Source organism: Colias croceus, chromosome 21 (genome assembly GCF_905220415.1).
Source record: "Colias croceus chromosome 21, ilColCroc2.1".
NCBI lineage: Eukaryota > Metazoa > Arthropoda > Insecta > Lepidoptera > Pieridae > Colias > Colias croceus.
In genome coordinates, this window is record NC_059557.1 from 2,426,793 (window position 1) to 2,444,561 (window position 17,769).

General features: G+C 38.1%; 2 protein-coding genes across 2 annotated transcripts in view; both read right to left on the minus strand.

Moving 5' to 3' along the window:
• Positions 1-16,943, minus strand: part of LOC123701261 (transient receptor potential protein) — a 40,402-nt gene extending 23,459 nt beyond the window's left edge. Inside the window, exon 1 of the mRNA XM_045648679.1 lies at positions 16,881-16,943. The gene's annotated coding sequence lies outside the window, so the exon portion shown is untranslated. The remainder of the gene's footprint in view (positions 1-16,880) is intronic.
• LOC123701547 lies at positions 7,925-12,730 on the minus strand. The gene has a single exon (XM_045649051.1). It carries the CDS (start codon positions 12,728-12,730, stop codon positions 7,925-7,927), a length of 4,806 nt encoding a protein of 1,601 aa, XP_045505007.1.
• Positions 16,944-17,769: the final 826 nt, after the last annotated feature.

Genomic DNA, 17,769 nt, shown 5'->3' on the forward strand with positions numbered 1-17,769 from the left:
TTTGTTAAAACAATTTTTAGGGATTATTTATTATGGTATCCATTTTAACAAATTTCATTTTGCAGTTGAAGTTAGTAGTAACAGAAAGAATTAACAGCTATACTATAATGTAATTTTGACTCAAACTAGTGTAAAATGGACGCAAATTGTATGTTTATTTTATTTGAATTGCTTCCGATTATATTATTCATATTATGCTAACATAGCTCAATCAGTAAGTGCATAAATTAATATATTATATTTTACGCCCAAATAAAATTATGAAATTAAATCTGAATTTATTCTGTCGACGAATTCGAATATTATTTTTATCTCCATATATTTTATTTAATTCATATATTTATTTATACTTTGTATAACTACAGAGGTTAGAAATACAAAAATACAAAATAAAAATTAAAAAGGTTTCGTATACATATTGGCAATAGGGTATCACACGAGAGGGAGTCATATCAAATAGGTATACAAACCATATATTTATAACATGTACTAGAATATTCACACACAAGTTAGTCCAATAATCCATACTAATATTATAAATGCGAAAGTAACTCTGTCCGTCTGTCTGTCTGTTACTCAATCACGCCTTAACTACTGAACCAATTTGCATGAAATTTGGTACAGAGATATTTTGATACCCGAGAAAGGACATAGGATAGGTTTTATCCCGGAAATCCCACGGGAACGGGAACTATGCGGGTTTTTCTTTGACTGCGCGGGCGATGCCGCGGGTGGAAAGCTAGTTTATTATAATAATTTTATAAAGAAATGTGGGCACAATACGAAGGGTGAATCATTACTGCGAAAGGTGTTATTTTGATGTCAATTGTGACAAGTGGGGACAGAATGGTATGTAAATATAATTGTTTTAGACAAGCAAAATACCCCGACTTTTCTTGTTGTATTTTTATAAACTTACTGCTAGGTGTGTCATAATTTTTGTAGAAATAAATTGAAATAATCGTAGCTTAACTATTAACTATATTCAATGTGTAAATATGTTTTAGTTTTTGTGAAAAGTTAATAGACTTAATTTAAATTGTAGACAACATAAATGCGTAGTTTAAACTTTAAAAAAACTATGTCTATGATTTACTCTTCTTGTTAATACCATATACATTTTTATTTACTAAAAGAAAATTTTTATGTATCTTATAAGTTATGTCTCAGTACTTTTAGTGAAATAAACTATACGTATAAAGGAGCATATCTTGAAGAATAGATCATAATAAGCAAGGTTTACCTCAATATTTTCCAATTTTGTTTCTACCTACATTGTAACAGTCGTTTCTGATGCCTTATGGTCAGTAATTTAATAAATTATAAGTAAAAATTATGGAACCTAAGAATTGATAGTAGTTATGAAGAAAGTTTATCGAAATTATTATTTTATTTTCTTTCTTAAGTGATACAATGTACCCAATGAGTTATTAATTAACAGTAAATAAAAATTAAAACTGAATGTTATATTTGCAATATTATTGAAAATATTAAAACATTATTACAACTGAAGGAAATACACACAATATGGTATAAACCTCTGCTATGAAGATGCTCATAATGCGTTAAAATGATGAAAAATAGAGCTGTATAAAAAAGGAAATCTGACATGTTTATTCTTACGCATTCTATACGATGTGTGGATTTTTGGACAGTGTAATCTTGAATGATTTATTGTGTATGTTTTTTTTTTGTATACAGTCGAGTCGTAATAGAAGCGATATTAAACACAATAAAACGACATTCTTCCATTGATTCTGAAGTAAGTCTGAGTTTTTCTTAGTATTAACTTATTGAGGTACTTAAATATTAAATATCACAAAGCATACATATGAATATGGATTTTTTTAAGAGGAAGTACTTCTATGGGGATATTTATGAAACTTACAATCGCGAAAAAATTGTTACCTATTCGTTTTAATTTATTTTCTCATCAACCCGAAAATCATGTTCAGTAAGTACCTAATTTATTTGTTAAAATAATTTATCATTTTTCCTATATTATACATTTATGTGATATTTTTATTAGTTTTTTTTTTCAATTAAATTGAAAATAAGACTCACCGAATCATTCATATCAAATCGTATTCGAATACGCTTGCCTTTTACTCTTTTGCGTCGCCTCATTTTGTAAAAAATGGTTAAAGTTTCACTTCGCACAAAAAACAATAAACACTCCGTAAATAGTGTTAAAAGAACAAAATAAACAATAAATCTTATAAAAGAGTTAATAAAATTTATAGAGTATTGACTGCGCGCGCGCACTTCTCATAAAAAGCTCTTGAAACTGATAGAATGATGCTATTTCTGATATATTGGCATTTAATGACTCACGATCGAGAGCATTTTTAATGTTTTGACAGCCCAGTTTGATTTGGCTTGATTTATGTTTAGCAGTATATTTTATTTTTGTTATCATCAACTCTGCAATTTTATGCTTTCGAGCTTAGACTCATAATTCATCAAACTCAAACTCAAACATTCATTTATTCAATTAGACTACTATTTAGTAGCACTTTCGAATCGTCATTACATAATTATTTTTAACATTTACCACCGATTCGGAAAGAAGCTTCTATGGAGAAGAACCGGCAAGAAACTCCATAGTTGCTCTTTTTAAAATCATGTCGATATTACATAATATGTAACTTATATCTAAATACATTATATATCATAAGTTCAGTATCAGTTGGCTAAGTACATTTATAAGTAGAATTTACAGCATTTAACCATGAATTTACATCAGTAGGTACAGCACACAATACACAATTTCACATACCACAATTATACATTCCTTTTATTGTCTTCCTATATTTCAATATACGCGAAATAATTTTAAATATAGGTATTTAAATCTCATCTTTTACTACATCCCTACTTAATATAATATTATACCTCAAATGCGAAAGTAACTCTGTCTGTCTGTCTGTTACGCTTTCCCTCTTTCTTTCTTAAACCTCTCAACCGATTTTGATGAAATTTGGCACAGACAATCTTTAGACCCTGAGAAAGAACATAGGCTACCTTTTATTGCGAAACTAGATTTCCGCCCGCGGCATCGCCCGTGTTTGCAAAGGAAAACCCGCATTGTTCCCGTTCCCGTGGGATTTCCGGGAAAAAACTATCCTATGTGTTAATCCAAGTTACCCTCTATATTATGTGTGCTAAATTTCATTGTAATCGGTTCAGTAGTTTTTACGTGAAAGAGTAACAAACATCCATACATCCATACAAACTTTCGCCTTTATAATATATATTAGATATGTATGTACCACGGGCGAAGCCGGGGCGGACCGCTAGTTATGTATAGATTCAGAAACAGCAACATTTTGACATTGTGGTCACTGAACGTCTTGACGGTGAGGGAAAGTAAAAAGTTAAACTACACTTTGTTATGAAACAAATAAATGATTTTTACTTATTTTTTTTTAGTGCAGTGCAGTGTGCAGTTCTTTTGTATATTTTTCCGTCCGCTGAAAGTACTGTAAAGTCGAAGAGAATACGAAATAATTTTCCATACAAGTGGAAATGAGTTTTGATTTATTATTATTAAATCCTTATGATCTATTCATTGTAGTAATCTTATTAAAATATGTGCGTAGAAAATAAAATAGTATCCGTTTAAATTCAATTTACATGTAAGTAATTATTGTTTTTTCTTCATGTAAATATCAAAGGAAGTGTTTATTTCCTTTTAATATAAATTTAGTAATGCTGTAAGTCTATAGACTTGGTTTAAATAATAACGTATGGGAATGGTGCAAGTAAGGGCGTTACCCAGTGCAAGCGTATTTAGTGTCGAGTCATAATAGTATCATAAAAGACCGTGTGTGCCGAGCACACGTAACAGAAGTGAAACTTCTTTGGCAAGATTCAAAGATATAAAAATTGTTGCCTTACTCCATTACGTGAAATTTTACTCTCAATGCGCTTAAGGAAGTTTCATTTCAAAAAAAATATTAGGGAAATCTTGGAAAAGATCTTAACTAATAATACGGAATAAATATAAAGATAAGAAACTTCACTATTTTAGTCGTAGAATGTATCAATCTACCTAAATTATATTGTTACTTATTTGAAATAAAAAAGTTTTGCATTTTTTGTACAGCGTTGATCTTGAATTATACGCTTCGATGTCGATGACATTATTTGTCTTCATAAACTTTCAAATTTTCAATATAAACCTCATGATGCGCCTGCATGAGCCATGACGACAACGATGCCGCAGATTTTCATGGTATATAAAATTAAGAAGCTTAGTTCCATCATGAGTTTTCAATTGTCATTTTATCACTTTGTTATCGACACACAAAATATCTTCAGTGTAATGCCCGGTTTACATTATTCCAGTCAAGCGATCTAGTCCAGTACAGATTGCTTACTGGAAAAATTAGTAACTAGATTCAGTTCAATTAAAATCGCTATAACTCGCACGGTCCAAATTCGTATGAAGCAGGATTATCTCACGTGTAAACAAATTAATAGCCGCTGCTAGATCAAAGGGAACGCCATGTGCTGATAGCTGTCTCGGATAGATAGCTCTTAATCTATTGTTTATGCTACGGTTTATTTATATTTTAAGTTCCATTTAGATAAATCAGTCAAATGTATTGATGAATGTGTGCTAATGTGTAAGTAATAGTACCTATGATGAAGAAAGTTTTATGGTTACGTTTTAGCTCTAATGTAAATTTTGCAGGTGACTGAACTATTCATAGCATAAGATTGTAGTCTACATTTTTGTCATATTAGTTAATACGTCATACACAGGTAGGTACAACAAAAATTATATGGTTAATATGAAAATGACCTTAAGTTTTACTCAATGTTTATAATATTAGAAGTATAGAAGTAAAGTAAAAGTAAAAAGTAGTGTAGTAGAGTAAAGAGAATGTAGTCGCGTTGTATTTACTCTTTATAATACAAGTACCTAAAGTGCAAGATTTATGCAATCATAATATTTCTGAATAAAAAACCTTTCTACCGACGCAGTTGGGTAAAAAGTAAAATGTATTCGCATAGCATAGACTATAGAGCTGTTCTCATCTGTTTTACAGATTGCTTCTCTTTTATGTGGAATCAACTTGTTAGTACAATCTAGTCTAGATTGTACTAACAAGTTATTAATTATAGCCCCGGTCAGTGGACTGTATGTTGTTGTATAGGGTGAGGCGCAGAGGTTCCCACTTGTTGATTAAAACTCGCAGCGATTTCCAAGGTGATTTATTCGGTAGTACCATACAATATTTACAAATCTTACAGCTTAAGTACATTTCTATCCTACTTAAAACTAACGGTGGGTACGATGAGTAACATGAGCGTAAGGGCACAATACGCCCCGCCCACTCGACCCCACTACTGCGGCCCGGTGCCGTTTTCGCTGGGTATAGCGCGCATCACATAGGCGCGCTCCCGTTGCCCGTCGCTCGGCGCCGCCGTCGTCCCTGTAGTTGCCGTCCGCACCAGAGGGTATAGCGCGCATTACATAGGCGCGCTCCCCGTTGCCTGTAGCTCGGCAACGCCGTCGTCTATGTAATCGCCGTCCGCAACAGCCTCCCCCCGGTGAAGTCCTCGGGACGCAGCCTCTTCAACGGGAAGGACGACGACCTTTGTTACCGGTCGCTTTAACAGGTGTCCTCTTGTTTCCACGATGACGCTTCTGACTTCCCCATCAGGTCCGGGAAATATTTTCATAATTCGTCCTCGTGGCCATACATTTCTTGGAAGCGCAGCGTCGGCAACAATGACAATATCGCCGACCTTTAGCTCTTGCTCGCTTCGTCGCAGGTGGCCGCGTGGGTTGAGTGTAGGTAAGTACTCGCGTACCCACCGCCGCCAAAACTCGTTCGCTAGCGCTTGAGCTTTCTTCCATGTTCTTTTTGTTATATGTTCACATGCGCCTACTAATGGCATGTCGGAAGGGCCACCCAACAGAAAATGGTTCGGAGTGAGTGCCTCCGGGTCCTCTGGTGTCACCGGCACGTGTGTTAGCGGTCGAGCATTGATCGTGTGCTCAACCTCCGCTAACAGCGTAATTAATATCTCTTCGTGCGGTTCTTTTTGGAAAAGTACGGCGAGAAGCGAAGTCTTTACAGAACGAATAAGTCTCTCCCACGCGCCGCCTTGATGTGGTGCGCCGGGAGTGATGTAAGGTAAACGCAGGTATTAACGACCCCTCTAAGGCAATTTCAAAATCAACCATATTTTTTAAGTATACTGGTTCTTCTAAAGATTTATAATTTCATTTTATATGCTAGTGTTATGTATAAAAAATGTATTTATTGAAGCAAATACATTCTAATAAAGGATTATCTTGTAAAAAATAATTTACAATGTGACTTAGTCGATTGTTGCTATTACCGACCCATAAAAACGGCTGTGAAGCTATTAACGATTTTTATGCAGCTATTCCCGATCGTATGTGAGAGGAAGCCTTTTTCCAGCAATGGAATGTATAGAAGCTAGTGATGATGATGATTACCGATCTTAATAAAATGAAATAAAAATGCAAATATATTCGTATTTTTTAATTGTAGTTATTTTTAATAAAACAAATGAGTACTTTTTAGTAATGAACTAAACAATTATAAACTTTTAAATTAATCAACATAATACTATTAATATATGTACATATATTAAATTAAGGATTTCAAACTCTAGGATATTTCGTTATGCTATTTGATTGATTGCTTCGGCGAGTTGTGTTTTACTGAATACTTTTCGCCGCTTTCGTGGCTCCATATTTCTGGAAAAAATATACCTAATTATATGTTTTATGTTAATTTAACCTAAAAACCTAAAAATATAATTTTTTTTTAATTTTTTAAATTTAACCTAAAAATATAATTTTTAATAGGCACGTATTATGTCATAAAAGTAATAAAAATATATTTGCACGCTCAATTACGAGCAGAATGTTTAAGGATCAATATTATCTGTATATACAAACATCTTTATTCTACATTCTGCAAATAAAGCAATTTGAATTTGAATTTGTAGATGAGAAACTAAACAATCTATATTCGATCGGTAATAGCTTCCTATAGTTGCTATTGCCGACCCACATGGGTCGGTATTAAAGTATGTAAGTATAAACCTAAATTGTATTACCGACCCATAAAAAAATGGTTATTTTAATTCATTTGATCATCAGACTATAAAAAAGATTATAATTGATTAATGTCATACAAAATATGAACAAATGCATATTGTTTAAACAAAAAAAAAACAATGATTTACTTCTGTAACTATTCGATAGGGATCCTCGAAAATATCATAACTTTGTATAAATTGACAACGCTAAAAGACACAACACTAGACAAAAAAGTTTAGTCGCTAATAGATTTTTATGAAGACTCATAGCTTAGATTTAAACTGGTCCATAAAACCACTTGTGTTAGTGTGATATAATAACATAAAAGAAAATAAAACAAAAAGTTACGTTGCTGCCATTGCCGACTTACGGGTCGTTGATACCTGCCGCGGCTTAAACTGGTGAAGCTAACACCGTCCCATTTTAATTTTAAGTTTTATCGTTTCAAATTACTTTTTATTAATAAAATGTTGTAAGAAATGAAAAGTTGACACTTAAATGCATTGACATTTAGTAATATAAATTAAAGTATAGATGTCATTTGTTTGTAAATGTCTTAAAAAGATACTCACAGTACTTACCCGAAGGAACAACGGAACAGTACGACACGTCCTGCTTCCACGCTACCCCGCAGCAACTTACGCATTTTAACTCTTTTTTGCTCAGTTACTCACTCTAACGTTAAAGTATACGATGCTCAAGTAATACATTCGTGTATAACTTTGCCTACCTATAGCTAGAATAGTTCTGAAAACGTTTAAATTTCGAATTACTTTTATAGGTCGGTAATACCTTCAGATTTTCGATGGGTCGTTGATAGCTGCGTTTACCCTATTTCCAGTTCATTCGCTGTTGTAGGCCATAGTCTTTAAGTTCACTTTCCCATACTTCAATGGCTCGACGTAACTCAGTATCGGCGCCGCGGAAATTAGTTGCGTTGTCTGAGTACATAACTCGCGGCCACCCACGTCGCGCTGCCATACGTCGCATCGCCATTATTGCCGAATCCGTAGTGAGAGTGCCGACTAACTCTATGTGTACAGCCCGTGTTGAAAGGCAAGTAAATAGAGCCCCCCAGCGCTTCTCTCTTCGGCGTCCTATTGTGATCGTCATTGGACCGAAATAGTCGAGTCCGCAATTCGTGAATGGTCGCACGAATGCCTCGGTCCGCTCCGCAGGTAGGTCACCGAAGTTCGGCATAGTGGGCGTGGCCTTCTTTATACGACATGTCGAGCATTCCTTCGCTACGGCCTTAACTGTCGGTCTGACTCGCAATATCCAATATCGCTGCCGTAGGTCGTTAACCACACGCTCATTGTTCGCGTGCAGCGCTCTTTCATGTTCTCTTCGCACTAATAGTCTTGTGAAGCGATGACCGCCGTCCAATATGACGGGACACTTGCATACGTTCGGTATGGCTGCGTGCTTCAAGCGGCCGTTCAGTCGCAGGAGGCCGTGTTCGTCAAGCACGGGATCAAGTTTGGCTAATCTGCTGCTTCGACATATTGACTTTTTGTTCGTCAATCTTTCTATATCTTCTTCAAACTTGTCGTGTTGTGAAGCTTTTATTGCTAAGCGTTCGGCTTCTTCTAGCAAATTAGCGTCGAGCGTCGTCTTGATTTTCTTCGCTCGATTTATAAACATAAGCACATAGGCGATCGCTCGTATGTAACGCTCGTATTTTGAAAAGCGTGTTACATCCGGTACGCTCTGTCGTATGTCGGCTCGTTCTGTGGCTGTGTGATGTTCAACAGCCGCCACTTCTAGCCACGGTGCTTGTTCGGGCCATGATTCCCTCGGTTCGCGTAGGAAAGCGGGGCCGGTGAACCAACGGTCGTTCTCGTTCTTTTCTTCGTTATTGATACGAGTCGCGTCGTCCGCCACATTGTCGGCGGTAGGCACCCACCGCCATTGATTTATCTTCGTTAATTCAGCTATTTCACCCAGCCTGTTCGCCACGAATGGAGTGTGACGAGCTTTATCGTTTCGTATCCACTGCAATACGGTTGTTGAGTCCGTCCAATATGTGTGACTCGCCACGGCTAGTCTATGCTCCTTTAGTATAGTGGACGCAAGACGTACGCCAATTAGTGCGGCCTGCAGCTCGAGTCTTGGAATGCTTTGTGTTTTCAACGGCGCTACTCGCGCTTTACCAGATATTAGCGCTATGCGTACGTTTCCGTTCGGCTCTTCGGAGCGCCAGTAGGCGGCGCTTGCGTACGCTTGCTCGGAGGCGTCGCAGAAAACATGAAGTTCGACTTTAACTCCCCCCGTATTGCCGTACCATCGTGGTATTCGCAGCTTGGTGATGTCATTTAATCGTTTCAGCCAGTCATCGAAGTTAGCGTAGTCTTCTGCCGGTATGGGCTCGTCCCAATCAAGCTTCAGCCTCCATAAATTTTGAAGTATTATTTTGGCCGTGATTGTATAATAACTTATGAGTCCCAGCGGGTCGAAGATTGACATCACCGTTCCTAGCGCTTCCCTCTTTGAAGGAGGTCGACGGCGCTCTTTCACATCGGTGTGAATCCTCGCTAGACATGTGTTAAAGGAAAGTCTATCTTCTCGCGGGATCCATACCATTCCCAATGTCTTATTCATATCGTGGTTAGTGGCCACTAGACTCGCGGTCGCCCGTGTTCGCAGGTCGAACGGCGTGTGTTGTATCACCGTGTCGCGATTACTACTCCACCCAGCTAATGTGAAGCTAGCGTGGGCGTGCACATGTATGACCTCCTTGATTGTTTGTATAGCTTCGTCTTCGGTCCTGAAGCTATCGACGAAGTCATCCATATAATGATTTTTCGTTATCGCTTCATATGCTAGCGGATGCGATAATCGGAAATCTTCAGCGTTCTTGTTTCTAACGCTGTGTGCGATGAATGGCGAACTACGAGCTCCAAATATCATTGAAGTCATTTTAAACGTTTTCGGAGGGCTCGTTCTATCATCGCCTCGCCAAAGGAAAAGCTGCGCGCCTTGATCTTGTTTTCTAATCTTAATTTGAAGAAACATTTCTTTAACGTCGGCCGTCACTGCGACTTCATTTTCTCTATATTTGTAGAGTATTCCCGGCAGTGACTGAAGTAAGTCGGGGCCGTCTAGCAGCTCGTCATTTAAGCAGACGCCCTTATCTCTTGCGGCCGCGTCGAACACCACTCTGAGTTTTCCCGGCTTGTTTGGGTTAACGACTGCGAAGTGCGGGAGATACCACGTAGTAGTCGCCGGTAAGTCATCGTTTGTTACCGGTGCGGCGTATCCCTTGTTAATGAGATTTTGAATCTCCGCCGTGTATGCATGTTTGAATTCTTCGCATCGGTCCATTTTGTTCTCAATGGATTTTAACCTTTTTCTAGCCATCTCATAGTTTAACGGTAGCGTAGGTTTGTCGGTTCGCCATGGCAGGCCTACTTCAAAACGTCCGTTAATGCGACGTGCTGTTTCTTCAAATATGCGTATAGCGCGCTCGTCGACACTCGATTTTCTTTGTGTTACTTTTATACCGAGTGCGTCGATTTCGTAGCTTTTCTTCATTAGTTTTTCCAATGATTTGTTACTAACGCAGTCATCGTCGTTTTCATACGTGTGTAACACATTTTCACGACTTAATGTTGTTTTGGGTGTGGTGCCGTGTATGACCCACCCTAGTCGTGTGAGTGACGCTACAGGTTCGCCACGTTTGCCGGTTCTCAGCTTTCTTGATATAATCAAGTCCCAGTTATCGGACCCGATTAACAACTTCGGTTTGACTTTACCGATGACGTCTTTCAAAGGCAATCCTTTTAAATGATCGTATTTCAGCGTGTTCGCGCTTATTGTTTGTCCACCTATTGCTAGGTTTGTCATTGTTCGCACACGGATCGCGCGTGACGCTCCATTGTTTTGTCGGCTTATCTTAATTTGCACCGATCTACTGTTCATGATGTCGCTTGACGCCCCCACCCCGCTTATTCGTAGGGGTTGCGTAGGTCCGTCTAATTCAAGCTCTCGTGCGAGGTCTTCGTCGATCAATGATATTGTTGATCCCTCGTCTAATAAAGCATAAGTTTTGATTTGCTTTTCACCATCCGATTTTATGTACACCGGACATACTTTTAATAAAACAGCTTGGTTGTTGCTGTTAATAGTAGTCGAGAGTACAACTTCAGTCGGTTTCTCTTCGATCGCTATTTTTTCTTCATGTAACATCGGGTGATGCGGTTTATCGCACCCGTCTATGTCGCACCTTTTATGCTTGCACCGGGATCGCAGGTGCGTGCTAACAATGCATTGAAAACAGGCTCGCGCCTTCTTCATTCGTTCCCAACGTTGACTTAGCGACATATTTGCAAATTCTTTGCACTTTGGTGTTTCATGCTCGCGCCCGCAACATAAGCAACTTATCTTTTTATCATCGTTATTAGTCGCATAAATGTTCGCGCGGCGTAGCGGTCGACTCTCTCTTTTTTCAACTGTTGTTGTCTCTGTCTTCTTACTGTAGTTGTATGTAAGTTGTAGATCCGCTTCTTTGATGAGATAATTCGACAATGTGAGAAATATGGGCTCATATGTCGTGCCATGTGCTTGACCGTAGTCCGTCCACCGTGCTTGATAGTGCAGGCTCAGTTTATTTAATATTTCTCTGACGAGCATCGTACTATTAACGTAGCTTCTATCCTCTATGCTGTTTAACAGCCAAGCTATATTTTGTACTTTCACGGCGAATTGGTTAAGTTCTACAGCCGTCGTGCCGGGTCGCGGCAGCTTCTTGATCTCATCCATTGCACGGTCGATAATTATTTCGGGTCGACCATAGCATTGGTTAAGCGTTCTCATTATTAGCTCAGGATCGTTCGTTGTGCTTAATAGAACCGCAACAGTGTCGCGTGCGGCTCCCGTTAAACAAGCACGTAACCTGGCTAGATTTTCAATGTTTGTATATTTGTACAGTCGCGTCGTGTCCTCGTACGCGGCCTTGAAGTACAGCCATTCTGTTACGTTTCCATTGAACTGAGGTAAATCGAAGCCTTGTCTTGGAGGCGGCCTTTGTCTCGTCAGCTCCTCAAAGACTTCAGTTAGCTTTTCTATCCCGCGATCTCGGGATCTTGCTCTCGGTGTTCCGACTTTCGTTGTGTCGTGTTCTACGACGGGTGACTCATCTCTACGTTGCCCGACCGTCTCTTTAGTCCACGCGACTTGTCGCGATGACTCCCCCCGTGTTGGAAAGGGGGCGTCACCGTGTCTTTGTGGCATAGCGGTCGCTTCTTGGCTGTGTCTTTTGAGCCAGTCTTGTACTCTATCGGTTGACTCTATCGGTAGCGCGTCCGTTCTGTCAACAACGCTAGCGTCGTCAGCAATTCTCGCAATGTTCGCTTCCATTTCTTTTAGTATTTGTTCTTTTTCGAGCGCTATCATTTTCTTTTCGAGCGCTAGTAGCTTGCTTCCTGCCTCTGCTTGTGCTTCCTTCAGTCGCGATCTCACAGATCTCGTCGTTCTGACTGAGGCCTGTGACTGAGTGTCGTCTACTCGCGTTTCCGTTTCTGCGGGTGCTGTCGTCGTCGTTTCTCGTAGCTCAGACGGTGATGCGGGCGGTCTTGTATGTGTAACGGCCGCTGCATCCGCCTCGTCTGTCTTCTTCGGTCGGTTGCGGGTCATCATCTTCCCTAACGTCCCTAACGTCCCTAGCAGCCCTAACAGCCCACGGCGAGGTGCTGTAGCAACAGTGTTCGCTCACCGTGAGAATGGAAAAGGTGGATGAGGTAGGAAGGAACTACCCAGCAGAGGACGCAAGTGCGTGAGGTTGCTCGAGGACAAGGAGGAACACCTTGCCCCGTCAGCGTGCCTACAGTCCGGCCCTCACACGATCTCGCGCCTTACCGGCGAAGTCGAACTGTACAGTCGCGTTGGATGCGAACTGGTGACTGCGTTCGAACAGTCACTCCCGCCTTGCGGCGTTAACTGTGTGCGCCCGTTTGGCACCGTTAGGTGGGCTAACACACAGCCACGGTAAACCGCGTTAGATAAATCAGCCTCGTAGACACGCAGCGCAGTCGTCGTTCGGCTGAGCGTCTTGTGCTTAAGACTGAAGATACGCAACGTTCGTAGCTCGGCGTATTATCTTCTTTCTTCTTAATAAGCACGTCGTCTTCGCAGTGAAGTTTGCTTCAACAAAATCCGGCGCGTCGATGGACCAGGCACTATTAATTATAGCCCCGGTCAGTGGACTGTATGTTGTTGTATAGGGTGAGGCGCAGAGGTTCCCACTTGTTGATTAAAACTCGCAACGATTTCCAAGGTGATTTATTCGGTAGTACCATACAATATTTACAAATCTTACAGCTTAAGTACATTTCTATCCTACTTAAAACTAACGGTGGGTACGATGAGTAACATGAGCGTAAGGGCACAATACGCCCCGCCCACTCGACCCCACTACTGCGGCCCGGTGCCGTTTTCGCTGGGTATAGCGCGCATCACATAGGCGCGCTCCCGTTGCCCGTCGCTCGGCGCCGCCGTCGTCCCTGTAGTTGCCGTCCGCACCAGAGGGTATAGCGCGCATTACATAGGCGCGCTCCCCGTTGCCTGTAGCTCGGCAACGCCGTCGTCTATGTAATCGCCGTCCGCAACACAAGTTAAAATAAAATGGATATTGATAGACTGACAGAGAAATACACGATTCCCGTTTTCATTATCTACACTAATATTATAAAGAGGAAAACTTTGTTTGTTTGTTTGTTTGATTGTAATGAATAGGAAATGAAATGAATAGGAAATGAAATGAATATCAAAAATTGTTTGGTAAATTTTTCCTGAAAAACCATGTTTTCTTCTCTAACTTCGCGCAGCCGGAATATACCGCTTCTCTAATATGAGCATTTTGTCCTTTAGAATTCATCTATTTGAAAAAAAGATGCGTCTGGAATTTTATAAGTATTTTTTACGTAGTTACGTATACCAACAGTGGGACACTCTGTATATATTGCACTTTAGAAATGGTTCTATAATTGGCTCAGTTGTTGGAAATGAGTCTTATAAGATTATTTATTATTGAATTTAAAATTGCTGTTGTTCATCCTTTTTTGGTAGGAGAAAAATCTTGAGCTCGCGTCACTGACGTAACAATGTTATGAAATTACACATTTAAATACTCAGAAGCTGCACGAGACAATAATACAATTACTTCACATATTATCGCTATGCTGCAGACCAAAGAATCAACCATGAACAGTAGAACATATACCTACCTACGAGATTATGCAACAAGCTGTAGCTTAAAGGCTACAGCGGTCAATAAATAGTCCACGGACACGTACAGGTACCTATACAGATTCAAAATCACACGTAGATTCAGTTATAGCAAGAACAAGAGAACTTGAAGCTGTAGCCTAAAAAATTATAGGAAGGAATATGCCTTCACAGATACACTACTACAGAGGTTCCGGACTAAAACCTATACCAGAGGTATGACTTCACATTACAGTGACTAAAAGCTCTCCTAAATATAGAATAGACTATACAGTATAGTGCACGGACATTATTACCGTTTTGCACAGGCTCCAGACAAAAACAGATATCACACTCCACACCAAAGATTATAGATCTGACCAAAATGTAGACTCGAATTTACACAAAATAGTCCAAAGACTATTAGCGTTTTACAGAGACTCCAGACAAAAACCATACCAATTATCACAGACGGCTCCACTCCAAAGACTAGATCTCAGCTCATTTCCATTTCTGGCTTCCACGTGGCATTCGTAATCGTAAGTTCCACAATGCTATAATTGCAATCGGTTAGTACTAAGGTTATTGTGTCAGGGTAAATACAGTAAGTATTGTTGACCTTACGTAGAGATTATGCGTAAATTGGATAACGGGTTGTAGACGGCGAGTTATTATGTCCAGAACGTGATGTTGGTATTAATTTTTACAATATGTCACTAGGGGGTAGAAGTTGATGGTAATTTGTGACTATAATAGATACTTACTATATTACCACGATTGTAGACTGTAGATAAACAATCGAATTTGTCCGAATTGTCTTTTATCCGTTAAAAATATTCATTATTTGGATTTACTATGAATATTACAAACGAGAGAATATGAGGCTGTGTCGAAGGCAAGATGTTGACCGATGACCTTAAGTTTCACGCAAAAGATAGGTTAGGTATCGTTCTATAGGTTATTTTATTGCTACAATTTTATAACATCGAACTTAATATTTCAAAGTTATATAGTCATTATTATAACGATAAGATAATTTATTGCATTGAGGAGCCTCTGAATATGTTAATATATTTAAAATGCATTTGTGTGTGTTAAGACTCAAATAAGATTAAAACAAAACACGTATATTTATAAGGCAGTGTGAATTTAGAGCTTCTTATACCGTTTCTGCTAATTACCACTATCGTATGGAATTAACAGAATATAAACAATTTCTAAAATACTCGTGTTGAAAAATTTAAATACCATCAAACATTATTCCCAAAACAGATAAGTAAGATGGAAACAGAAAATATTAATTGCATAATATGATGTATTCAGGATTTCTCAATAAATGGACATTTGCTTACTACAAATTTTTAACAAGATGAGCACAATCAGGTATCTGATTATACATCCAAACTTTTGTTACTATATTTTACTATATACATATCTCAAATACCTCAATGATCGTAAAGTTTCAGTAACGACAGCAATCTATCTAGTACACTACAATATACTAACACCATACAACTTGTGAGTACTAAAATAGAAGCACACGTTCTTTTCTTTCTCATAGTCTTATAGTAAAATCCGACACCGCAAAGCCACGTGTAGGATCGTAGCAGAGCACGTGATCATCATAGGATTATGTGCTATGACAGTATCACTATAGTATGTTCTTTTGGAGGCAATCCTGTATTGTATTGGATAGCCGAACTCTCACCGAAGGAAATGGACAGTAGGTCCATCATTTAGAGCTGCTATTTAAAGAAAAGGATTAAGTACTGGAAATCTATCTGAGTTCCATCTTGATTGTGGCTCCGAAGTCAAATCAAAATAGGGAAATAGGACGATCATTATCAAATTATCATCAAACGATTTTATATCTCTTGCTCTTATAAATATGTAAGTTCTACCAGCTCCAGAAAGTTCAATTTGTCAATTACATAAAGTACTGAGAATCGAGACTATTCTCGTCCAGAGATCTTATCATAAGCTAAGTTACTGCCACCTGGATATAATAGCGTTTTATCGCGTTCAAACCGAAGAAAGTGCTAGGTCTAGATTATATCTTTAGATAAATTATAAAAAAAACATAAAGACAATCCGTATAACATATGAAATGTATCTGCCTCATACCTTTTATCTAAGTATTGGTAAGAAATTCTTCTCTTAGAACTATACAAAACTTCTACCATTTCGGGTAATTGACACCCAAGAAGTGTCATAAAGGCATTCAAACAGTACTTCTGGTGAAACTTTGGTAAAGCGAGATAAAAATATCGTTAGTCGATAATCGATGTTTTATTATAAATGTATTGTTAGTATGTGTTATTTGACTGATGTAGGTATGTGAAAAATGTTTTCCACGTTCAAGTGAAAAACTATTTTTTCTTATCTTTATATTATTGATCGTATTTAAATAAGAATAGATTGTTTGTATTAACTTATGATGATAAAATACTGAACTTATGTATTTAGCATAAAACAGATAGAATTTTATTGTTTCTTGTTTCAAAAATTAAAAAAAAAGAAAAAAATACATTTTTAAATGATTTTTGTACAAATAAGTAAATTTTCTACCTTAAACTAGACTTACCTAAACAATATCCTAATTCATGATGGCCACAAGTCACCACAACACTAACGCGGCGGTTGTCCTATGGGACAATAGCTAACAATATGGTAAGTGAATACAGTAATCGAATTTACAAAGTGGGCTGGCCCTGGCGGTAGTGAGGGGTGGTGTCGATAGTTCTTCACGATTGTAATGACACACGGTGTAGTAGGCTGTTATTTATAACTATAATTTACAGGATCGGTGATCGGTGTGTCATTTGTGATACCGGAATAAAAAGTATAGCCTACTTCTATGTGTTTTGGATTTGGTGCTGTAGGTTAGATCCTCTCCTGTCATTTTTAAAGATTAACGTTTTTATGTTCAGTGTATTTAGCAGTATATAGGCACAGAAGGAAATTATGTGTATTTGATTTCCTAATTGTTATTTCTTAATGATTGTATGGAATATTGTTGTTTCGAGTTGAAATAATCAATATTATTAATTTAAATGGGAATATTTCAATTTATGATAAGCTGGAAATGTTATAACAACAGAATAAAGGGCACACCCACCTGTTCTTGAATATTATATACATCCTTTATTATCAAACTACTAGGAGAGGTTATGTGTACAATATTTATGACTTATTATAATTATTGGTTCTTATGAACTTAATAAAATCTTTTAAACTTGATTTTGAAGAAAGCCTTCATGTCTGATGTTTATAGCGTATTTTTGTACGCCAGTTTTTAAGCTGTTATTAAGGATCATCTCGATAGTTATAGATATAAACTTTCAATTATTAAATGACTATACATATTTTCTTATTATCGAAGTAAGTTCTTTATTGTATCCATAAAATAAATCAGTCACAACAAACAAAAGTTACGACTACGACAACGCTACGAATTCATAGCTACGGCTACA

Coding starts and splice junctions, on each gene's coding strand:
- LOC123701547 (XM_045649051.1), bottom strand. CDS start 12,730: ATGATGACCCGCAACCGACCGAAGAAGACAGACGAGGCGGATGCAGCG.